The sequence below is a fragment of the Larus michahellis genome, chromosome 3 (genome assembly GCF_964199755.1).
Source record: "Larus michahellis chromosome 3, bLarMic1.1, whole genome shotgun sequence".
Lineage (NCBI taxonomy): Eukaryota > Metazoa > Chordata > Aves > Charadriiformes > Laridae > Larus > Larus michahellis.
This window is the reverse complement of record NC_133898.1, coordinates 82,225,716-82,250,989: the sequence shown is the minus strand read 5'-3', so window position 1 is coordinate 82,250,989 and position 25,274 is coordinate 82,225,716. Positions and strand designations below refer to the sequence as shown.

The 25,274-nt window shown below is 45.2% G+C and overlaps 1 protein-coding gene across 2 annotated transcripts in view; it reads left to right on the top strand.

Annotated features, from left to right (window-relative positions):
* Positions 1–25,274, top strand: part of SOBP (sine oculis binding protein homolog) — a 120,042-nt gene that overhangs the window by 55,097 nt on the left and 39,671 nt on the right. Inside the window, exon 5 of one of the 2 annotated variants that reach the window (XM_074581003.1) lies at positions 10,524–10,619. The exons of the other annotated variant lie outside the window; for it this stretch is intronic. Coding sequence (XP_074437104.1) covers positions 10,524–10,619 — 96 coding nt within the window. The remainder of the gene's footprint in view (positions 1–10,523; positions 10,620–25,274) is intronic. 2 annotated transcript variants of the gene reach the window in all.

The following is a 25,274-nucleotide window of genomic DNA, read 5'->3' as shown; positions in this document are numbered from 1 at the left end:
GACAGCAGGGCTAGCTGGGAGCGTTGCAGGACTCTGGTGCAACCTCAAGGGATGCTTTCCAAGACAGGAGCTGTGAGTGAGAAGTAGGAAAGGGCAAACCAGGAATACAGGAGAGGTGGCAAACCAGCGAAACATGCGAGCCTCTGCCGTCTGGTAAGGGGCCAGGCAGGTCAGGTTAGGGATGGAGGCAGGAAACAAGCCATTTGAGTCAATGCAGAAGATGAAAAGATGGTGAATGTGTTTCTCCCTGCTCCTCTTTCCAGTGAAAGCATCCCCATTTTTAAGCCTGTCTTTAAGAGTTAGAGCAGTATATTTATTTTTTTTTTCTGTAATAACAATGCACAGAGTTGAAAACAAAGGTCTGATAAACTGCTGGGCATAGTTACAAGTGGATTCCTCTGGGCTCAGAAACCTGGCCAAGAACCTACCCGCAACTGCTCCCCTTGGAAGATGGTAGTGAAAGGAACTGGGAAGACAAAGGAGTTTTTCAGCACGTTTGATCTTCTTCTAACAGAAAGGAGAAAACTCAGAGTGGGACTTCTCAAATCCCAAGGCAAGTTGGGAAGAGAAATTATAGTTGGTTGCCTCCCATTGCCTGAAAAGATCTGTGTGCTCTGAACTTTCTTATGAGTTTGAACAGACAGTTGCCTGGTTTTAGACATGATAGATGTTACTGGAATCCCGCCGGCTGACAGAGGGTTGCAGTGGGCAGTGGAAAACACAGGCACGCCACTGTGATTTAGAAATAACTTTCTGCCAGCACTGGGAGCAAGCTCAGAGGTGTTTGAGTTATGTCCTGTTTGTCAGTGAGAGCGTGGCATCCCCCATGGTCATCACTCCTTCTTTAAAGAAGAGTGGAAATGCTAGAAAAGGAGGGCTACCTCGTTTGGACTATATTGGCCTATTACTGTGCGAAATGTCTTTGAAAGGAAAACTTTGAATAAAAGCCTCAAAAAAAGGTGGCGGGAGAGGAGGGAGCAGTACCGTACCTGGTATTACACCCAAAGGCAGTGGCGGTATCGTGACCTCAGTCCCTGACCTCCAGCTGGGCTGCCGGGAATTATAACGAATGCTCCTCACCACCAGCCAGGTTTTGCTTTTGTCCTGCTTATAACTGCCACTATCCCACCTTTTATTGCAGCCATTCATCATCGGCAGAAGGACTGGGAGATGATATTAAGGTTGTGGAAGATGTCGTTTGTATCAAAGCTTCCCCTCTTTTCTTTCCACCCTCTCCTTGCCCGTTCTCCTGCATATGCTTCATTCCTATTGGGTTTTGCTCCCCTCTCCAGACCGGTCACCCCTTCACCCAGCTCATAAATGATTGCTTTAATAATATTACAGCCCCTTCATTTTCATGCATGAATGGCCCGAGTGGTATGTCGCTCGTAAGCAAAGCAGGGAGAGATTTCTATTTTCACCCTTTAAAAGGCCACAGAAAATACAGAGAAAAGGATCCTTCCTGTCTTGCACCGATCCCAGGCAAGCATTTATTGCTGCGGAGCAGCTTGCAGACACAGACCGTTCGAGGGAAAGCTTTACCAACCAGACCTGGCCATTGTTTTTCCTTCTCCACATTTATTCAAAGTGCGGAACTGTTTATATACCACAAAGATGGGAATTAAAGGAAAAGAGTACGTGTAGAATTTACCAGCTGTTTAAGTCTTATTGTTACTTTCTGTATCGATCAAATCTGTTGCCTCTTAATTGGATATTGACTGTTGTGAAGCAAATAAGGCAAGCTGTCAGAGAGGGGAGGGATGGGGCGCGAGGTTTATCTTAATGGTATGTTGATCATGACTAGTCTATAAAAGCCAGTGGGAGAGGAGTTCATTAAACCAGCCTGCAATTGCTTTAAAAAAATATGCTCTGAGTCAAGATGATTAATCATATATGTGACACCGCAATCAGAGAAAATCCGCATTGTTGCTCTGGTATTTACAACGCTGAATCTTGAAATAAGCAGATGCATTGAAACAAATTCATTAGGGACAGTGATTTGTTTGGTCTGTGAGCCTTAGCTAACCGTAACCAACATTTGAGGATTTTTTTTTTCTATTTTTTTTATTTTCTTTTCCTTGGTGTTGTGTTTTGTTTTTCTGCCTCCCTGCTTCTCTGGCAGGCTGACTGGAAACGTGTGCTTGCCCTGCACAGGAGTCTCTCTGGGAACCTCTGCTGGGGAACCCTTGTAGAAATGGCAGCAGCGAGAAGGGAGACTTGAGCTACCTGACAGTAAACCACACAGAATACTTTGGAAGACGCTTTTACCTCGTAAATTATAGTAGGGAATGAGAAGAGAGAGGGAAAGCTTATCGGCTACACTGGTGTGAGCTACCCGTTACAAAAATGGAATCTGCTGGGAAGTCTGTAGTATATTTTCATTTATTTCCTAGCCATATTTTAGGCTGTGTATTGAGTATGTTGCAATAACTGTCAAGCACGGTCCATTAGTGTCTCTGGATCTGGCCTGTCATGAATCAGAAGGGAGATTAGTAGGACAGGCTCAACTTTTGTGAAGATCCTACGCAGCTGTGGCTTGTCGAAGGAATGTTCAAAGGGGCAATAAACAAAGCTTATTTCAAATTATCTCAATGTTATGTGTTTGTTATCGTGTTTGTTCTTTGACAATTCAGAACTGGTTATTAAAAATTTATGATATGGGTAAAGGTTTGTGCGGTTTGAAGAATTAGCTTTTCAGGCAACCACCTGAACGCTTCTCATATATCACCATGCCGTGAACTGTCAGGGAAAGGGTAGCGCAGTCCCGCAGAAGCCAGTAAAGCTGCAGAAACTGCCTGGTTATTAGCCGATAGAGGAAGGAAGAAGGTGCGTAAGTCTGGAATGCAGTGGGAAAATGAGGTTTAATGGGGAGTTTTCGTTTGAGAGCCCAGAGAACTGAGATCCAGTTCCCTGCTCGAGCAACTGGATTGAGGCTGGACCGCCTTCGCTCGCTTGTGGGCCCGAGTCATTTAACATCTCAATCCTTCTAGTCCTCTTCCTATAAAAATTAGAAGAGTGGTCCAAGGCAGTAGACACCGCTATTTTTGCATCAGTTGCTCTTTCTGGATGTACTGTGAAACTGAAGGCGATCATCAGTTTTTCCTAAGTATTTTACGACTATGGTAGAAGGGGCTATAAATGTACAGGCATTGCAAGCTGTATAAAAAGAAAATCCTGATTTTGTCTGGAAGGGTGAGAAATCCAGCAGGAAATCAGGATTCTTCTATAAAGTATATGAAACAAAACTGAGGGGAGGGGAGAAAAAGTTATATAGAATCCAAAAAGCTGAATCCTTTTTTTTTTGTGTAAGTTTTGAGTGACTTTTAGATGCAGTAGAATGAAAGTTATGACTTTAGCAGGCACCAGGGTAGTACTGTTATTAGTATTTCCTTTTGATTCACTTATAATATTATTTATATTGTAATAGAGTTTGCAGCTTGCATTTTAAATATAAACTGTGGATAATTTTATACCATGAAATTCTCAGTGAAAAATTTAATACATAAAGCTGGACCATTCGGAGCCATAGCCTGTGGAAGACAAGCATTATTCAAAAAAAGAAAAGATCCACAGATAACCGTTTATCAGATTTTCAGGCACATTTGTTTGGATTTTTTAGTGTGCTTCAGTTATGCAAGAAAATGAACGTGACATTCCTCAGTTGCTTTGATGAGGATAATTTCAGAAACACTGCCCTATCATTCCACAGATTGGCACCTTCTCCTTCTTTGTCATAATGCATTTTCTCTGGGGCGGCTTTTCTCAGCAAAACTGCCTGTTTCCCAGGAGTTTTTACACCTGTTCAGAAAGGGACAATGAGGAGGTGTGGGTTGGGCTTGGTTAGAATAGCAGGTTCAACCTAGTGGCTATTTATTTTTAAAGAAGTCAGGGAGTATTTCTTCTCTTAGCACAATGGAGAAGATTGCAGGATATTCCAAATGATGTATTTTCTCTGGTTTTAATCACACTAGCCACATTGCTGGCTCCTGAAAACATTTCTACACCAAACCTTCTCCTAAACATGTGGACTCAAAATGCTTTTCTAATCCAGTCTGCCATTAGTGGTGTTCTGTTCAGATTTTGTATTCACTTTTGACAGCTGTAGAAATGAAATAGCAACTAAAATGTGAACACAGGCTAGAGTTTGGGTCTAGATTCATCACTGTCTATAATGGACGTACCACGGTAAAGCATAAGCAGGTCTTACCAAGAGATACACCAACTGTAAGGTCCCTTGTCTTGCCAAGGATGCCTGCAGGGAGTTGAACCTCAGGCTCTACTTAGGGACGGCATCTTTGCAGGGGCATCTTTGCTCCTTCTCGGTGACCGTGTAACTTCACTCTCTGTGAAAGGGACTCCTCAGCTGTGGAGTCTGTACTGTAATACATAGGTGCCAGGAGCAGCTGAGTGCCGGGGAGAGATTTCAAGGAAGGCTGGGGATACACCCCAGGCAACAAAACGGCACAAACCTGTCTCCAGCAGTACACCCTCCGCTCAGGACCTGGGAAGAGCTGCGTGCCCAGTCCTGAGGTTTTGCCTGCCATGTTGATGTTGTTCCACTTGTTTCCATGCACTGGTGACTTCTTCCAGGGTAGACAAGATCTCAATTCCTATCTTAAATAATGGGTGGAGATGTGCGCGTGTGTGTGTTTGTTCATATGTTCGCGTGTGTCTTGGGGTGGCGTGTGTGGGGAGAGACGAGAGGAGGCAGCAAAAGAAGTCAGCAAAAGTCCTTTTGCTTTTTCGCTGCATACTTAATAAAGAAGTTATAAGAGGGCATACTCACAATTTCATTTTAACTTTGTAGATCACCTCCAGTAGACAGATTGTCTCGTGGACCACTTCCCCTCCCCTTGGCGATCAAATAACATTCCTGTGGTGACTACAGCAGTTGCTTACATGGAAAAATAACATTGGGAAAGTATTTAATGTATTTTTAGCTGTGTTTAAATGCATTTTAGCAGCTGGAAACAAGGGGAGTTAGTAGCACGTGACGTGCAAGATCTCCGTAGACCACCACCGAGTGTGCAGAGAGCCACTGCAGGCAGAGAGACCCCAGGCTGGGAGATATTGGGTAGGGTGGTCACCTCTAATCTGGGGTGGCCAGAGGAGGTCAGGCAAAAGGGATAACCTTGATTCTAGTAGGATGTAAATGATAACAATGTGATAAACAAACAGTGGGATTTTAGGTCCTTTTTTTTTCCACTGATCTGAGTTTTGTGAGATTTTATGAAACATTATTTTGACATGTTTCAAAATACCTCGGACTTTTTTGAAAAGCTTGAGAAGATTTTAGAGGCTTGGAGTGGCAAAATATTACAACTGTAGAGATTAGTGAGTAGAGTGCAGCTGAGAGAGGCAACAAGGCTCATAAATTCCGTTTATTCCATCACGCGGCAAATCAGGAAAATCCTGAAATCCTCCAGAAGAGCAAACCTCTTGTCAAACATTCAAATATTAATGGGAGCTTTCCCTGAGGGAAGACTTTCCCCAAGCCGAGGGCTCGCTCATTCACTCCTATAACTGCACGGTTGTTGAACCAGGGATGTCCTCTCCGGACCGTCGTCCCTGGCCCTGCTCCACTCCCAGTATGGAGCCACAACCTGGCACCCTCATGTCAGGCTCCCTCACCGCCCCAGCAAGTACATTCATATTTCTGGGAAGAATATACTGAACAGATGGAAGTTTAGTACTATTTTTACCGTGGCTGGTGCAGTGAATGTAGAGAGCATGATAATTGATTATCTGGGACAACAGAAATGCACAGGAACTAGAATTTCAAGGATTAGGGTCTCCCCGAGGATTTCCTTCGAGTTTAAGTGAAGGGAGAGATAACCTTTGTGGTGGAAACGGAAACATGGCTTTCAGTTCCCATCTGCGGCCAGCCTCCGGAGACAATAGTATTAAGGGTGATGTGAACTTCCCCTGTTCATCGCCACGGGACGGGAGCCTCGCCGCAGTTATCTGCGCTTCTATAGCAACGCTGCTCAACTTCTCGCAGCTTTTTTTTTTTCTCCCGCCAGAGACATTCAACTAATGTCTGCGTTTAACATGTCTGGGGGGTAACAGTCCTGTGTTTCATCTGTTTGAAAGGACATTTATGAAAATTAGGTGGCAATTTTATCCTGAGTAAGCAGGCTAATATTCTGTCACTCTGCATTACTCAAGTGGCCATTGCTCTTAGAAAATAGATGTTAGGTGTTTTCAGTTAAGTGGCAAACTTTTGTGGACCGAGCAGCAGGGTTTCATTGTGAATGCATTGTCCCGTTTTAGTGGAAGCTTTGCATTAAGAAGTTCCATCTTAATAAATTATTCTGTTCAACCTACCTTGTGACTTATACTGTCATACAATCCTGCCCTTAATATTAGAACGTAAGCACAGATTTCCTTCCTCTCCCAAGGCTAAGGCGGCATAAAAAGACTTACACCGAAACTAAGAAATCCTCTGTCTGGATCAAGATAATTTTTCTCTGAGAATAAGGAGAAACAAATATCCATGCTCTTTGGAGAGGAGGAAATTCTGCTGTGGATTGTTCTTCCTCCCATCACGTTAAAAAAAGGAATCTTGACTTAATATATAGTCGGTTTCCAAACTGTTGGCATCTCTCACAAATATAGGCTGGCTGGCGTATGAACAACCGAAGATGGTTGTCATCATGCACTTATTAATGAGTACGCATATCTCTGAACATCAAATGCTGTGCTGTTTTCAGAGAGCTCCTTTCAGATCCCTGTTCTTTTTTTTTTATTTTTTTCCCCTTACCCTCCTGCCATTTTCCTTCAAAGCTCAGAGGTAGAAAGCAGAGAGGAAAGGGACCTGGGAAAGGAGATGTTCTCATCCGTCCAGCTTCCCCATGTCAGGAGCTACTCTGTGCATGTCATTCCTGACAGATGTTTGCCTAATCTGCTCTTAAAAAACTCCAGTGATGGGGCTTTGACAGTGTCCTTAGGCAATCTGCTCCAGCGCTTTGCTGTACCCATCATTAAGAAGGGTTTCCTGATATCTAACCTGCAATTAAAGGCCACGATTTCCTGTGCAACCCGTCATCAGGCTGACCTTACAGCCAAGCCAGCTCCACCAAGTCGACTGCAGTTTCCTCGCTAGACCTTCCTTGCCAGTGCTGCTCCTTGGGTAACGTCCTCTCTTCTGCCAGGAGTAGCCGGGGCCGTGTGAGCGATGCCAGTTTTGTCCAGTGTCCAGCCCTCGGCATCCCACGGGCCAGCGATGGGCAGGTTTCCCTCTCGGAGCCCGTGCAGCTGACGGGAAGGCGGCTGCCTGCCAGCAGAGGCTATTGAATTCGGAGATTCAGTAAATCCCAGGAGAGGCGCTGCCACAGTGAAGTTGCAGCAGTTTTGCGCTGATAAAAAACCGTCAGCGCTCACCATGGTCCCAGGCCTCAGAACAGGAGCTGAAACCTTTTTTGTCCTGGAACAAAATGTGCTGGTGAGAGCAGTTGTACCATATATTGCATATATGCAATCAATGGCATCTAGCATTTTGGGCATATATTTTATTTTTTTTTATGAGAGCATTTCTCTAACCATTTCAGCAGTTCAAAAGCATTTTAAAAAAATCAGAGAGATCCCAGGTTTGGCTTGGGCTTTTTTCAGTTGCTTCCTTTTAATCAATAAGCAGACAAAATACATCCCATGGCAGCCCAGGCCTGATGGAAGAAGCTGTAGCTGCCAGCCTGCTGCGAGCGAGGTCGAGATGGTGGGGAGCTGAGGCAGCCGCTTGCTGGCCTGCGGCGGCAATTGAGAGCGGGATACAGTCGGTGTAGATACAGGCATATCACGATATTACCATGGCAAGATAAACTCTGAGCCACTTCTTTAACACGCTTAGAACAGTGCTGAACATTTACAAGAGTGTTTCCTTCTGCAAATTATTTGCAACTGGAAGATGGTAGTGATGAATTAATGTAAAGCAACTGGAGAATTAGCCCTGGCTGCTGAGAATAGGTATTTTTTACAATGGAAACCAGCTAGCTAAACTAGGAATACTTTTGCTGCCTGAGTAAATTATAGTAGTACGTAGCTAAACTGGTTTTGAGACTAGGAAATTTTAGTGACATCCAAAGTTAAATAAAATAAGGTTCGGACCAGTGGGGGGGGAGCACGTTGCCATCAGCAGGGGTGAATAACCTTTGCGTAACTGGCAATTTTAGTAAGCGGGTCAAGGTCGGTGGGGTTTGTCTCTCTATTTTGACACACGCAGTACAAACACCCTGCTATCCATTTCATTTTACAAGGTGTGTGCGTGCACCAAGATAATGCTCCCGAGGGTCACCGGCAGGTTACAATGTGCCAGCCGTCACGTGCACAACATCTAGAATAGTGCCAAGATACGATTTCAGGGGTCTGGGGGGCACCGATAGCATTCAGAGCCCTACACAACACCTGTGCCTCACGCAACATCTCGCCAGCTCTCTGTCACTGAGCATCCCGTTGGCACCTGTGGTCCCGAGCTTGACAGGTCCGTTTCTATTTGTGCAAGGCATTTTTAAGGGCACTCGCCCCCCAGTTGTCTTCTGGATGACCTGGAAGAGCTTCGTCGAGTTGCCCATATTCTTTCATGGAGGAGAGGAAAGGACAAAGTTTTCAAAATGAGAATTGGGGTGTTTTTTTTATAAAAAACACGGTCAAACTCGAAACTTTGTATTCCACAGAGCATGGGAGGTAGATTTACTGTGTGAGAGAGGTTTCAGTTTCAAACTAATTAGAAGAATGCATTTAAACCTTTGTCAGTATAAAAGTGATTTCAGGTGCTCAGGAATGCTCTGCCTCTTCCTTGTGGTTTGGAGGAAAAATTTTAAACATTTTCCACCCTGCAGCTATTGAGGGCAGTGAAAGAAAATTCCTCTAAGCTGCTAGGAAACGTAGAGAATAAATTCGTTTCCCATTTCCCGCTTCTTGTAATAGTCATCAATTGTAGGTGCTACTCAAAACATACCTTTGGACAAACTTTGCACTTTTAAAAATGATATTTTTTTTGTCAGGCAGAGTTTGTTCCCGCCCTGTGGCTGACAAGCAGAGGCCCAAGTCGAAGCCCGATGGAGTCAATGGTCTTTCAATGAGATGCAACCCCTTCACATTTTCCTAAAAAATCCCCCGTGCCATTAACCCACAGCTCCCCTTTCCTACCCCGTCTCTCCCCGGGGAGAGGCAGAAGAAGCCTATTTGAAGGCAAACAAGCCGTAGAGCCTACAAGGTGTAAATATCTTTCATAAATGCCAACGCTGAAAAAGCCTGGGCGCCGGGAGTGTGACACACGACGACAGGCAGTTCACGCCGCGCAAGGAGGGGGGGACACACACGATATGGCAGCGCTGCCGCAGCCGTCGAGACACAAGTGCATTGCACTTGGGCATCCCTGGACCCCCTCTGCCCTGGGGAATGGGGACGTGGGGAAGCTGGAGGGATGGGGAGCAGGACTAACTGCTCCTCGCCCCGTTCCGCCGGCTCCCCTCGCCCCCATTCCGGTCCTCCCCCCCTGCCTCCCTTTCTGCCCTCCTCCTCTCCCCGGCTTCTTCTTCGGGCAAGGGGCTGATTTAAATAGGTTGGCCGGGAGCCAGGAGCTCATCATTTTAATGCAGTGTAAAATGGAATGTGCATAATTATATGCAAGCCATATGTGAGGGAGACAGCTCAGCTGTGAATTTCGGGAGGCTGCGAGAGGGAGAGAGCGAACAGTCAGGGATCAGACGAGATGGAGCGGAACGGAGTGCAAGTGTCACCCAAATGAACAGTGTAATGAGTGTATTGCTGACACTCCTCCTTTCACCTGCTTCTCCCTTTTGCTTTAACTCGAAAGCAGAAAATGCTGTAGATGAGAAGGGAAAAATACTATATGCAAGCAGGATTGCTAATGGGCTCTGGTAATGTCTCCATTTAAACTTCAGCTTTCTTAATTAACAGCGTAGTTCCAAATAACTGGTAACTTTTAATGCATCTTTGTCATTAAATATTTTGACCGCATTTGACTGAAGGATCATTGTTCTCGCTAGATGATTGCTCCTTTCAAAGCTTCACTTAAACATGGAGGGGGAATCCATTTATCTATAATAGTATTACATGTAAATTATGAGTATGCAAACTTACTTATTTTTTTTGGCCTTGCTGTTAAACTTAAAATACGAGTACGTTATCTAGGGATTGCTTAATCATGTCAAAAAGTTTAAACGAGTACGTATGTAATGTAATCCTGAAAAATGCAATGAAGTAAATTGAAACCCTGAGTTACTCACAGTTTCCAGCTCAAATATTTTGTTTTGGGTTTGTCTTTTGTTGTTCTAATTATTACACCACAATGAATTTGCATGTTCAACCTAAGCTATGTAAGAAAACAGCATCCCAGGTTCTCGTATCTAAAAGGTGTACTGAGCATTTAAAGAAACTTTTTAATAATGTTGTATTTTGGGATTCCCGTCTGTTTTAATGATCTGAGCTGTTATGCTTTTAGCTATTTTTTTTTCCTTCCATTATTTGTAAGTCCCTAAATAGGCCATTATATTTCCCTTCAGGCTAGAGATGAAGATGGACATGCTGAAAATTTTCCCCAGCAGCACTATGCTAAGGAAACTCCAAGACTTGCCTTCAAGAATAACTGCGAACTACTTGTAAGAATAACATACTTACAACAAGTCTAGATTGTTACTTTAGCACAGTGAAAACCGTTTTTTTTTTTTGAAAGGCTTTTGTTCATTATGACATACATTATGAAATATGATAGGTTTTTTTTTTTTTTCCTGTTTAGCGTTCTAATGCTAGTTCTGCTATCCGTGAACAATTTAAGATCTCAAACTGCTTGAAAAATCTCTCATATTTGATGACAGCACGTGAATGGCCTTGTCGTACTACCTTGTCTCGCACGGTAAATCAGGGAGAGCCATGCAGGGAGCGGTTGGTGATGCACGAAAAATCCCCTGTCCCCTCCCCCCTCTCTGAGGCACCCCAAAACTCACTCTCCCACCCACCTTTTAGCTCTGCCTTGTTTTTGGGCGGTGGCGGCGCGTTTTGTTCTGCTGACACGCAGTGCTCCCTTTAGAGCTCGCCTGTTCCTCCCCTTCCTAGCTGCATGCAGGCGGGAGCATCCTCTCCTCTCCTCTCCACTCCTCTCCTCTCCTCCACTCCTCTCCTCTCCTCCACTCCTCTCCTCTGCTGCGGGGAAAGAGCGAAAGCCAGGAAAGCACATACAGGGAGCCTGGAGTGTTTACAAGCCATGAGAGAGATGATGTCAGCTGTGAAAGGATCTCTGTTCCAAGGCAGGGTTAATTCGCTGTTCATTTTAGCATTTGCAGCTAGGCAAGATTAAAAGCAAGCAGGAATGCCTATTATATTTCTATTAAATGAATCTGTTGGGACCTAATGTTCTTGATTAGCTTGCGAAAACGAGTGCTCCACGATGAGTTTTTCTGTTTGCCTAAAGTAAACAGAGAATGAATTGTAGTACATTTAAGAGAGATTCACGCATGGCTTTCCAAAAGGGAGTTTTAGATGAACTGGGAGATCTCTCCCTCGCATTCGCCTTTCTTCTCGGCCGTACTTAAGTAAAACGTGTCGTTTGGCTAAATGGAAATATTTGTGGAGAGTCAGAACACGGGGTTGTATTTTGCAACAACAACTTTTTTTTTTTCCTCATTATAACTGTAGAAGAGGCGGGTGGCGATGGAGGAGCAAGCTGCATTTCCTCTGCACTGAAACCCGTGTCTGCCTCCCCCGTAGAGGATGCAGGGCCAAAGGCCAATCTTGGTGTCCCGGGTGCAACATCCAGCGAAGTCGAGCTGATGAGCTGACGTAACCCAGTGCCGAAGCCGGTCCCCAGGTTCAGGCAGTTGATCAGAGAAGCCCAGACTGGAGGGCAGCAGCCCAGAGGTGGTGGCCAGTCCCTGGAGTGCAGAGCATCTTGGCCACGCCTGCACTAGTGGGCCCACAGGCTCTCCTACCCTCTGGTGTCCCCTGTGCTGAGCCAACCCCTGGTTAGGTAATGACGATGCTTTTTAGAGCCCTAGGAGTCACTCGGAAGGGTCAGTTTGTTCCCAGTATAATTCTCCCCAGGCAAAAGCGATGTGACCCCTAAGATCTGATCTTGCTTCCTCTTAAACTCCTTGCAAAGTTCCCGTTGGTTTCAGGGTTACATCCTAAGGGGAGGAAACCAGACAAACATAAAAAGTGATTCCCCAGTGCAGTCACAATTCTTGTGCCAAATAAGTTAAACTGTTTCTTCAAGGCCATGTTTAATTACTGTGCCGCTGGTCAATCAGGCCTGACGAACCATCACAGCACACCAGGATGCCCCCAAAGTCAATAGGTGTTGGAGGAGTTCAGGACTAGAGTTGGGAGACAATATGATATAAAATAAGTTATGTATTATTTCGATTTAAAATCTGCTTTATTTTTAGTGCAAGCAATCAATGAACCAGTTGACGCCCTTTGTGCTATTAAAATAAAGCATTCATTTAATGCCCAGTTAATTATTCCTCTATTAATATGTGTTTAAGTTTTTGCTTTATTATATCACTCCTGTGCCTGGCAAAAGCTCAAGTCATCCAAGTTAGTCTTTCATGTGCTTTTTTGGACAAGTTTCAGTTCTTGTTTAAGGAAGTAATAAAAGCAATTTGTTAGACTTTTATTTTTCCTATGCTATTGGAAACAAAATTGGCAGGGAAGTAATCTGTACTCAATTTGTATGTGAAAAAAAAAAAAGTGGTCAAATAATGAATATGTACCTAAAATATCTTTAAAGATGTATTTTAGGAACTTTCAGTGAAAATATGATGTTGAGCCTAGGTTTTGGTGGTGGGGAAACGAGTGGTGTTTGTCAAAGACGCTACGTGTTTCACAGAGGTAGTGGTTTTCCTTCTGTATTTTTACTTTTTGGGAAACAATGCTATATTAAAATGTGCTCAAGAGTAAAGGGAATTTCACAGGAACTGGCCATTAAGACAGCATCTTTCTCCTAAAGGCTAGTCAGTATTCCTACGTTTGTGCTAGGAATTGTCTCCTTGAGAGGGGAGAAGGGAAAAAAATATGAAAGAAAGGAGTGGGGACGGCTGCTTCTTCTAAAAAAATATTTTCCCCATGGTAAAAAATTACCCAGAGTCTAATAGTGCAAGTCAGATGCTGGCTGAGCGAAAAGCTGAGATTTTTTTTAAATGAAAGAGAAACTGAAACTTGTTTATGCTTTTGAGAATTGGGAAATCCTTGGAGTTTTCTCAGCGCGGTTGAAAGTAAGTACGGTAATAGCCTGTCAGGTGGAACTGCAGGCTTCAGCTCAAAAGTGCTTTCTTTGCTTTAGGGTTCAGCTGCCATTTTCCAGCAAGGTTTGTTCCGGCAAGTGCAGGCTCCTCTGCTGGGGAAATGCTCGTGCTGGGAGGGTGCTGCCAGGTGGGATGCAGGGGCTGGCTCTGCGTGCCAGGGCTCTCCCGCAAGAGCCGGGCTACACCGCCTGAATCTTAACGTCACAGATCACTGGCACGCACGGCGAGCTTTAACTCCTTGGCATTTGGAGACATTTGAAAGCATAGTAACATAGAATATTACGAATTGTATGCTTTCTTCACGGAATCACAGAATCACAGAATGGTTCGGGTTGGAAGAGACCTTAAAGATCGTCTAGTTCCAACCCCCCTTACTCCTCAGAAGAGGAGATAATTTGGGTAGTGAGGTACAACTCAGCTATTTGGAGGGGGTTTTTTGAGAGAGTGAGCTTGATAGGAAATAGAAGGAAGAAAGACGTATCATTTAGTCAAAAGAACCCCCTGAAGCGCTTACGGTAGTTCTGCGCATTAAGAAAAGCAGTGACAATTAAAGATTTTGGTTGGTATAGAAAGCCATTGTGCAGTTACGAGATTAGGTTCCTGGGTATTCGCTTCCCGTGCTAAATCCAGATACGTTGTGTCATGCTGTTTGTTGTAGAGCACAGAAAACAAAGCGGTTAAGATGCTCTAGTCAATGAGGACATCAAATTTTTCTTGTGAACTTTTCAGTATTTTTGAGAGCCATGTTTTCTTAAGTTTGGCTACCCATGATAAATACTGGGAACTACATAAAACAAGTTATTTTTAAAGAGCTGGGCTAGCATGCTCTCTTGGCCAGCCGTGCACCCTTCTCCCGTAGGCACTGCCTCAGGATTTTAATTTCTTATTCCACAAGTGGCTGGAAGCTTTTCTTTCAGGCACATCTCTTTGTTTCCAGAAGGAAAAGGCAGAATCTAGTCCTCTGGAAGCTGATTGTCAAGGAGCAGTACAGTCCAGCTAAGAGTGGATGTGGGGAGAGAGATGGGATTAACTGCGGAGAAAGGGTAGGCTGGAGTGAAAAGGCCAGTGAAAAGCCCACAGCCTCAGCTCTAGCCAGCTGAAATTCCTAAGCCATTGCCTAGAGAAAGGAAAAATCCATCTGGCACCTACCCAGGTTAGTCAGGGTAGGAAGGGCCATGCTTGGATGCCTTTTAACAAAAGTGGGAAAGAAAAACCAACAGTTCGTCCTTCCCTGCCCCCAGTTCCCCAGAATATTGAGTCAAGGTTTCAGATTGCCATGCTGCTGTATGAGCAAAGGAGGGTTTGATGGGTTAAGGAAATTAAACGCCAGGTTGCTTTCCAGATCATTTGTTTATGAAGATGATCTGAGTACCACCCACTGCTATGGGATTATATGTAAAGCAAACAAATAACCAAACAAAACGTAAACACCCTGGGAAAAAAAAATCATTTCCAGTCCCACACCCAGCTGTGATCCACGGTTTTCCTGCAGTAAGATCATGACCTTTTTCTCTTTGAAATCAGAAAGCCTGCTCTTAGTACTTCTGCTCTGGGAGGATAAATTTCTGAGTCCAGTATGAGATGAATTATAAGGTAGTCCTGGTGCTTGGAAGCTGTTATGTAAAAGACACAAAATAAAACATGCTTGTTACCAGATTTAATGCAAACTCACCTACGGCCAGTTATCTTTAATCACTAACAAAAAGAGGCAGAGAAAGCTCTGAAAACACATCTGCAGCTGAAACATGAAATGCAAAACGTTCTCCTACAAGCAAAAGGCCTTTGGGGAGGCTGTGGCAAGGCTGAGAGGAGCCAGAGCTACAGCTGATGCTTCGCTTGGAGTCCTCTCACTTTGCTCTGCTGTTCCAGCACTAGAGGCAGGGTCAGGAAGCACGGCACATGTGGGGCATCCGCCCAGGGCAGCAAGGATGCAGGCAGGTTAACCTCAGTGTTACAGTACCAGAACGGGGGAAAGATTTCATACCTACAAGACTGATTTTAAAAAGCACTGGGAATATTTGTGATCAAACGAGGCCAGTAAGTTTTGTAGTCGTGGTCAAGTTAATGGAAATGTGCATGTTGGTATCCTTCAGAGACCATGAGAGTTTTGGTTTCAAAAAGTGAGGTTTGAATTCTTTTTTTTAAGGTACCTGACCTGTTTCCTGTGCCCCGGTGTCAAGCAAAACCGCTCCCTGTTAGTGCTTCAGCATTAAAAGAAAATACCTCTCAGTCCATTTGTAATCACAGTGCCTTCAAAGGAGGACTGAATTAGGGGAAGACAGATAGCATTGCTCATCCCCTCTCTTGCCTTTACACCCTTTTCATCTTCCATGCTGCCTCCTTATTCTTAGCAGAGAGGAGAGAGAAAGCAAAGGCTCTTCCCCCTGTACCTCTCCTTGGCTCTTCCTTCACCCTGTTAGGTGCAAACTGGCAGAGGGAGAGCGCTCCCTTCATCCTGGCCCAGGCTTCAGGACACCAGAAAGCTGAAGCGGGACTGCCACCCAGCAGCTCTGAGGGATGCAGGGTCACATCTAGCCTTTAAGGTGCCAACCTTGTGGTCAGGAGGTGATTTTGCCACCTTGGAGAGGCGGGAGGGGAGAGGGGTGTAAGACCTGTGACACCCTGTGGAGCTCCAGGTTGTAGACCTACTGATACCAAGCCTGCCGAGAGTTAAAACCTCCACAAGCGGTCCCTGCCACTCTTCCAGCATCACTCAACATTTGCTGTGTCTTACCGCTGGTGCCATTTTTTGGTGGTTTACCGATAGATTTCATCAGTTTCTTGCTCAGTTTGCCACCGCAATCTGAGAGCAACTGGTCCTGCTCCATCAGCTGCACTGTGGCATACACAGTGATTTGAGCAAATGGCCGTGCAAAACCCATAACAGCCGAGGGAGAGCCCGCCGTTGGTTTCAGGGACTTTGGATCAGGCACAGAGAGCTGTCAGAATGGCAGTTATGGCTCTGGAACAAAAAATATTGAGAAAAGCAATTGTAGCAGTGAATTGATACTGATGTTCTTAAAACCTCAGTAATCTTGGCCACATGAAATTCAACCTTTCCTGTGACTGAAATAACAGTGAGGCTTAGGTCATATTGTAGACTGTAACGTTTCATTTTCAAAAACTAAATTGTTCATGAGTTATAGCAGAATATTTTAAAAAAGAACCTCCCCAAAAACCCCACCAAAAAAACCCAACTTTCATTCTGTTTCGTTTCAAGCAAGGGCAACAAACCAGGCAAAATTACTGTAAAGTTTTTTATTTGCTGCCAGGCTGAACGAAGGGCTATGCGGTGTTCACCTTACACACACTCCTAAAGACTGTCGAAGTCCACGGGGGCTGGGTGAACGCACTGAAAAAAGGCAGCAGTGAGCCCACGGGCAGATTTGCAGCCCCGGGGTGGGGAGGGGAGCCCCAAAACCCAGCTCTGGCTGACCCTACCTGCACCCTGATAGGCATCTCGCCGGGATAACGCAGGACCAAATACAGAGCTGCGGCCTGCCAGCCGCCCCGCGATATGCTGTCCCTGGGAAACGACAGGCTCTATGCCTGGCTACACAGATCTATTTACTGTTTTAGAACAAATGCATCCACTGTCTTGCCCGGTCTTTCTTGCCCTGCTTTTTAAATGTTACGTTTTTCTACCCTGTAATGGAAATGAAGGCCGTTGCTCCCGTGGGCTGGACCTCTGAGGTTTGGGTCCTATTGCTGGGGCTGCAGCAGACCTTCTCGGGAGTCTTGAGAGATCTCCTTGGTCTTTCAGGCCTTCTGTTCCCCTTCCCGCGTCCTGCACCACCATCCTGCTGAAGAAATACGCTTTTTCTTTTTCTTGACTCACACTGTGTTTAGGACTCCACAACCTCCGATCCAAAGCCCAGTGAAATCAATAGGATCCCTCCCATTAGCTTTAAGTGGTCTCTGAATGACAGACACCCTATGTTCTGCAGACATGAAAAGACAAATGACTGCTTTGAGACATCTTCCCCCTCTCTGACCAAAAATTGCTGTAGGCCAGCTAACGGCTAATTTGAAGTGTAGAAAACATGATCTTTATTAATAATATTTAAGCTGAAGGCTGCAATCAGCGGCCAGCTGTAGGAACTTATAGAAAATACAACCCTGTCATAGCAAGCCTGAGATAGCAGCTCTACTGGAAGTAAGACCCAAACCTCACTCCTTTCATACTCGGGGTTAGCGAGTGACCGTGACCTACAGCATTAAGGAGGTTGAGGGATTCCCCACGCCTCCCGCAGAGGTGGGCAGGGGAGTGCCATTGACCCTTGAGAGCAGCAAGGAGGGTTAAGTCTCTGCCAGTAGCCAGCGACACATAAATTACAAGGCATAAAATCCCCAGGAGCATGAAGAGCGGGGAGAAGGAAGGGAAGGAGATGGGGATAAAGGGAACGAAGCTCCCCAATGGCCAGGGATGAGTCTTCCCGCCCAAGCAGGCTGGTACCCCCAGCAGCTCTACGTAATCCCCACTTTTCGGTCCGGTGAAGCGAATTAAGGAAGACGATTCAGGGAGCTAAAGAGATGGAATAAAAGGTGTGACAGTGAGAGGGGTGGGCAGCACAGGAAGATGGGCAATGGGAAGGCGGCAGATTTGGGAAAAGACCATGGCTACCGACGGTGGGTGTTTGGCCTCCCAGAGCCAAGAGCGACTCATATCCCCTTTCCCACAGCACTTGCCTCGTGTACGCTAGAAATAGCACGCAACTTCGCCCCAGTGTCTCTAGTTGAGCATTTTCCTTCATACCAATACCGGCACATTATTTTAGGATGTGACACTTGACACTTCGTGAGCACAAGCCTGTCTTTCCTCAGAAGGAGGCATGTTTTCTAATTTTTAACACCAACATTATTATTATTATTTCAAAAGAGAAGCAAAACGCATGTGTTAAAAAGGAAAATAATTAAAATCCCATTACAGCTCCAATTCTGTCAACTTCCTTCCCAGAAGAAGCATTAAATTTTTTATTAATAAATGTGCAATTACTAGTGACCCCTGAATAATTTCTCCAACCTTAATTTCTCCCCACTGCAATACTGTGTTGTATTACTCTATTTTTACTCTTTGCTTTCCTCATTTGATGTGTTTACTGAAGTTATAATTTTCATATTAAACATGTTCTTGTTGAAAAATTGCTTTTTCAAAAATGGTTTTAAAAAATTACCAATCTTTTTATTGACCAGGAATTTAAACAAGTTAAAAGTTAAGGAACTGTTGGCTGAAAATGCATTTTTAGCAGGCTACTTCTTAATAAGCATTTCAATAAATTTTGAAGTAAAAAAGCCTGAAAAATATTGTCAGCCATTCCCCCACCCAAACCTCTATAAAACTGGAAAAAAAAAAAGCAGGTTTGTGTCCTTTGGAAAGAAAACAGGTTGTGAATCGTGGCTTTGCTTTATGAAACTGGCATTCATAACCAATTTAAATAAAATTCAGACAGTTTTTATAGAACGTTAAAGAATAAAGATATGCCTTGTTCCGAAGGAAGTGAAGTGCGGTGAAATAAAATTCATTGGATTTCCTTCCACATAAATTGGAAATAAAATTTCCAAAGTCATCACCCAGAGCTATAAATATTTTCTTCCTGGGCTCTGTGCAGGAGATGCAGATGACTCAGGAGGGCCCGTGGGGCACCCTGGCAGCTACCTGGCAGGAGCCGTCCCTCGCACCCCATCTCCCCACGGCCGTACCTGCAGCACAGGGTCAGGGCCTAAAACTGGCTTTACTCCCCCCATGCCCAGGTCCTTTTGCACCTCTGACCCTGGCTCTCACTCCTGCACGGTGTTAATGAGAACGGGTTTTGTCAGGTCCGAAAAGATGCCTACGTCGACCAGTGTGACTCTCTATAATGGTGCCGTTGGCTTATTCCTCATCTTGCTGCATGCGTTGTCCTCCTCATTGAAAAAGAAAAGAGTTTGGAGTCTTTGACCCCTTTAAGAGCCAACATACAGCAGTAAGAGAGTGGGAATTCGAAAATCAGGAGCTGTGCTCTTTATATTTCTCAGAGTTAAGGTCCAGCCTGTGGGAAGGACGGTTGAGAAGAGCCTGGCCACCATTTGGCTGGACTGCAGGGAGGCTTGGGGGTGCTCTGGGATATTGAGCGTGTGGCCCCCTCTCTTTGGAAATCCCTAGGAGTGTTCAGGGCTTCCAGGAATGACGTCCCGAGGAGGCAGATTAGCGTCACGCAGTTACCTGAAGGCACACTGAAGAAAATCTGTCTGCAAGGAGCAGGTATCTCACTGCTGTCTGTAGCAGACACCATTTTTACATCTCAGCAGTGACGTGTATTATATTGCTTTCGGGATGGGAAAAAAAACCCAAAATATAAATCCTGCATTTTATTATAGAAGTTAATACCAATAATTACTTAAAATTTAATGAATTTCAGTTCTCACTTAATTGCTTTTGAGTAGTTCACTTAACTTATTAAAAAGAAGCAAGGACATATTCATTTAATGAGCAGCAGCAGCCTTGGCCTAGCATCTGCCTACATTCTCTTTTCAATTAATCAATTATAGTCCAATGGTGTGTAATTACACATTAAGAAAGTTATTGGATATCGCAGCATGGCTGTCCCAGGGGGCTCATGAATACACTAATATAACACACCTGTAATGACCTGTTCTCAGATCTGCAAATTGCTCCCATTTCTCTCTCTCTCTCATTGCTAAATGAAGATGAGAGCAATTACCATTAACTTTTTGAGTCACATCTAGTCAATGAGAGAGAAAAAAGATCCCTACCAGCATTCATAATAAATCTGCCTGTTGGTACGGAGTGTTTTAACTGCACCAGGCATGGAGCTGGAAGGCAGTAAACGCACATCGGGATCGCACAAGATTGTGGGGATCCCGGAGCCGGTCTGGGCTGAGCACACTCTTCACCCGTAGAGGAGAGAAACGGGCAAGCAGGAAAACATCCTCCCATCACATCCAGGCGTAATTTGCCTGGCTCGGTTTGAATCAAACCAAACTCTGGAACTGATCCCTATGCAGTGGCTCTAAGTCTTTGCATAGCAACTAAGCCGTGTTGCTGTTGTGTTGAGGTTTTTTTCCAACACGAGAAAGAACAAAATTTACTATGTAATGGCAGAAAGGCTTTGGTTGTGTGAGAGGATACGGTCACCGATGCTCTCTTATTAATGCATAACAAATGAAACCAAGGAGAGACTCTTCATCTGCATAATGAAGTCTGACAGATTCTAAATCGGTGATTTAGTCAACTAAAGGGTCCAAAAATGCTCCGTGGAAGTGAGCTTCTGATGGCTCCATAAGTCAAACGGGGGATGATATCTGTCAACATTTTTATAAATGTTGTCTTGTACAGTGTGATTTCGATGTGCTGTTGTCTCTCTCTGGGAAGAAGTGTCTGTTTCCCTACACAAAGTTTTCTTGTTCATGCTTTCATTTGCAGACTGGGGTTTTCCAGGTGGGTGTTACATGCAGATCAACGTGCAGCAATATTTTGAGTACAGCTGTTCTTTACAAATAGGGTCCATTTTGCTCATAGTAATCTGAATTATTTCCGTGCTGTACGCCTTGCAGCAAGCTAGCGTTAACAACTTCAGTGAAAGCTTCATCATGCTGGAGGTTACTTCTCTTTTTAAGGACTGTGCATGTCCCCTTGTGCTTGATATCCCTCAGGATAACACTCTTGTGGGATTCAAGTGATCAAACGTTGCACTCTCAATGAGGCAATGGATATTTCGGTCTGAGCTTCAGCTGGGTCCACATTTCACTCTGCTTTTCACCTGTGCCACAATTTTTCCCAGTTCAACAGCACCTTTTGATTTAGGACGCAGTTCGGTTCACGTGCCTACCTGTAGCATCTCAGTATTTGACATCTGGGCTGATGTCTCAGTCCAATTGATAGTTAACAGAGGAAGGCAAGCACTTCTGGAGTGTGATTTATTCAAAATAATTAGGTGCTGATTTAGGATTGGTTAAACAAGGCCAAGTGGGAGGTCCTGCATGTGGGTCGGGGCAGTCCCAAGCACAAATAAAGGCTGGGTGGAGAATGGATTAAGAGCAGCCCTGAGGAGAAGAACTTGGGGGTGTTGGTGGACGAGAAGCTCAACATGAGCAGGCAATGTGTGTTTGCAACCCAGAAAGCCAACCGCTTCCTGGGCTGCATCAAAAGCAGCGTGGCCAGCAGGTTGAGAGAGGTGATTCTGCCCCTCTACTCCGCTCTCATGAGACCCCACCTGGAGTACTGCGCCCAGCTCTGGGGCTCCCAACATAAGAAGTACACGGACCTGTTGGAGCAGGTCCAGAGGAGGGCCACAAGATGATCTGAGGGCTGGAGCACCTCTCCTATGAGGACAGGCTGAGAGAGAGTTGGATTGCAGCCTGGAGAAGAGAAGGCTCCAGGGAGACCTTATAGCAGCCTTCCAGTACCTAAAGGGGGCCTACAGGAAAGATGGGGAGGGACTCTTTATCAGGGAGTGGAGGGATAGGATGAGGGGTAACAGTTCCAGTGTTTAAACTGAAAGAGGGTGGATTTAGATTAGACATTAGGAAGAAATTCTTTCCTGTGAGGGTGGTGAGACACTGGAACAGGTTGCCGAGGGAAGTTGTGGATGCCCCATCCCTGGAGATGTACAAAGCCAGGTTAGGCAGGGCTTTGAGCAACGTGGTCTAGTGGGAGGTGTCCCTGCCCGTAGCAGGGGCTTAGAACTACATGATTTTTAAGCTCCCTTCCAAGCCAAACCATTCCATGAATTCTGTGAAACCACCTTTAGATGTGCCTATGTCTGTTCATTAACTAGATGAATACCTTCCATATGACACCTACATTTTCGATAGCTGCAGTCATGAGTTGGACTGCATATTGCTGCATGTGTCTAACTTCAAGCTTGCACATAGAATCAGTTCAAGCAGAGGGACTGCTTTTATGCTTGAAGTTAGGTATCTGCTAACTTTGTGTTTAGATGTCTGGTCTCCAGCCTTGAAATGGGGATGCTACTGTTTAATTGCCTTTGCATGCAATTTGAGATTGAGATTAAAATGTTAGAAGTGCAAAATCTATTATTTAATGTTGTGTTATACTCCAAATAGCTAACAACAGCAACCTTGGTGTTTGCAGAGTGAGTTCATTTATTATGAATTATTATTTGACGCAATAGGAGAAAACAGGTTCTGAGGTTTACTTTTAGGTATTTAAAAACAATTTGACTGCCCAGGCAAGGCATAGTAACCGAAACAAGCAGAGCAGTGAGTACAGATCCCACAAAGTGATCAAAGTGTGCGCGTGTGCAGTGTTCCCAAATTCTGCTCAACGCACAGCTTTGTTTATGCTTGGAACCAAAATTCAATTCTGTGCTTTTTTTATTTATTTATCAGTGCCTGAATGATCAATTTAAAATGTTTTAAACAGAGAAAGGAACACAATTATAATCTAGAGCTTGAATATACAATACAATATTCGGTTGTACAGGCTAGTTAGATATTGGTCCTAAAATACCTGCCAGTTAGCTCTTAAGTTGTGTAGTTTTCATGTGTCTGATGGAGAGGATGGTGGTATTTCATTCAGCTGCAAAAATCAGTTTCTAGATGCAAAAATTCGTTTCTAGCTGTATTCTCCGCCAGAGGCTGTAACTCTTTGCGTGTCACTTTCCTAATTGAGCAATAAACTCTGTATTGTACTAATACTTTTTATTATGAGGAATAAACATGCTTCTTCTAGACAGGCAGAGGAATAATTGACCACCTGTGGCCAGTCCTGAATGAACATTACTGCACATGCCACTGAAATTAATGTCTCCTTAGTCAAGATGGGAAACAGTCATTTTCTGAGAGATTTTTTTTTTGTGGTTAGGAAGCTAACACACCCGATACATTTCCACTTTCTAACAACGTGGATTCCCGACTGCCAAGGGAAGGAGCTCTCGGTGCTCCCTCGGTTACTGACCCTCTCTCTGTCTTTGGGATTCAAACAGCAGTTTCGTTTGTTAAACACATTAAGCAAAGGGCCAGATTCTGGCTCGAGCCAGGGATGTCTTTACCTCACTCTGGCAATAGAAAGAAGTCTCGAAAGGTGGTGTGCGTGTAATGTGCTCCCATGGCCCCTTTCTGCTGCCAGAGTGGTGCAAAGGAGTCTCAAAGCGGATGAGAATCTGTCCCAAACATAGGTTTATGTAATGCCGGAAGATAGCGCTAGGACATTGTGCTGGTGTATCGTGTTACAGCTGGCCCGGCACCAAGTCCTAAGGGCTGAAGGATGCTGGAAACTAAAATATTAAAGAGCTAACAGATCGACTCAGTAGAGAGAAATGGTAAACGCTTCTTTTATCAGTTATTCTTCATTTTGTATTAATAAATCTCTGGGACCGTATCTTGTGTAAACCGCCAGATCCTTCAGGATCCGGTCTCTTCTTTAAATGGGAAGCAGGGATTGCCGTGAGAAGCACGCAGGTGATACTGCCGGGGGTGCCCGTACCCACCACATGCCGTGTCCCTGCCACAGCAGGTGCCCGGGGAGGAACCGTGTCCCCCCAGGGTGCACACACACCTGGACAGGCACAGGGGTTCTGCAGGGTCTGGAAAACGTGTCCAGCCTTACCTTACGCGTATCCTATTTCTTCTTTTATGAGAGATCGCAGGGGGCTGTGTTGAGCGAGTGCTTTTCTCCCCAGCGGCTGTGCTCGGTGTCTTGCCACAGGGCTCTGTGCTGTCATCTTTCTCAGTCACCTACGTTCTTTTAATGAGGGGTTACTACTGAAGTGCTTGCATGGTCCTGCAGTCCAGCTTTAGGTCTCTTCTTCCTCCAGCCACAAACTAGGGCTGAAAGTCTCCCCAGTAGGGAGGCATGGCCGAGGCCTGGCTGAGCGCAAGCCGTCCAAAGTTCAGACCAGATTAGCTCAAGATCACTGCCGTCGGTGAAAGGAAATAACCAGAGGGCCTGGCTGCTGACATACCCCCCACATAAATGAAGATATTTGCCTGCTTTTGTTATCAAAATCCTTCCCTGGGGACCTGGCTGAAATCTCAGTTGCCCTAAGCCACCACAGAGCAGCAGTGACAGAAGTGGTGGCTTCTTTCTGTCCAGGAACAGAGAGCTTTTCTCTCCAATCCTGCCCTGGTGAGATGTGTCCCTTTGGTGTCCCCAAGCTGCGGTCTGTCTGTGGCCACCTCTGTGCTCAGCCAGGAGGTGGGGACCGACCGGACCGCAGCAGCCTGCTTGGGTGAGCTGCACTACCTTGCTCCTCTACTTGGAAAGCAGGTGGTGCTTGCCACCATTGAATTTACTATAATCCCACCGCTGTTTGCCTCCAGCTCAGCCGAGTCACTGTGAGAGCTGGGAGGAGCCCTCACATAGACAAGTTTGGCCCAGTTTCTCCCCCTGTGCTGTTAGAAAAACCAGCAAACCCGATTAACACCCTGGAGAAAATAGCTCTACTGTACAACACTGAGGATTGCCACTAGTGCGGGTGCGTTGCAAGGAGAAGCGGAAGTGGCTTTTTGAATTTTTGCGGAGTGATGGGCGCTGCAGTTGATGGTCTGTGCTGTCTGTCTGAGGGTTCCTAGGTGCAAAACCTGGCGTGGCCTGGGGAATCTGCCTTTTGTTTTCAGAGCCACTTTTTGAATGTCAGAGTTGTCAGCACATCGATACCACGGTGCACTGCCGCAGCAGGAGTGTTGGGGATGTACCGCATCCCTGGTGTGCAAAGCCCTGGTTCTGCACCAAAATCCATCTGGCTGAACATGGGTACCCATGGCAGAGGTATGAGCTGCTGCAGACATGGGGACCTCCCCGTGCTCTCAGGGTTAGAAAACCACAAAGAAAGCGAATCCAAAATACCCTGGATCTTGTTGATCCTCCAGAAACTCCATGTAGCTCTGCCTTAGAAGAGGCTTTTGGAGAGTACCTGGATTGCAGCACTCAGAGGGAATCAGAAGTGTTTAGATTTCACATTGTGTGTTTTCTCACTGCTGCTTGTTTCCTGGGTGGGATTTGCTCCTTTTCACAGCTGTAAACACAGCGCCCGGGTGGGCTCTGGGAGGAGC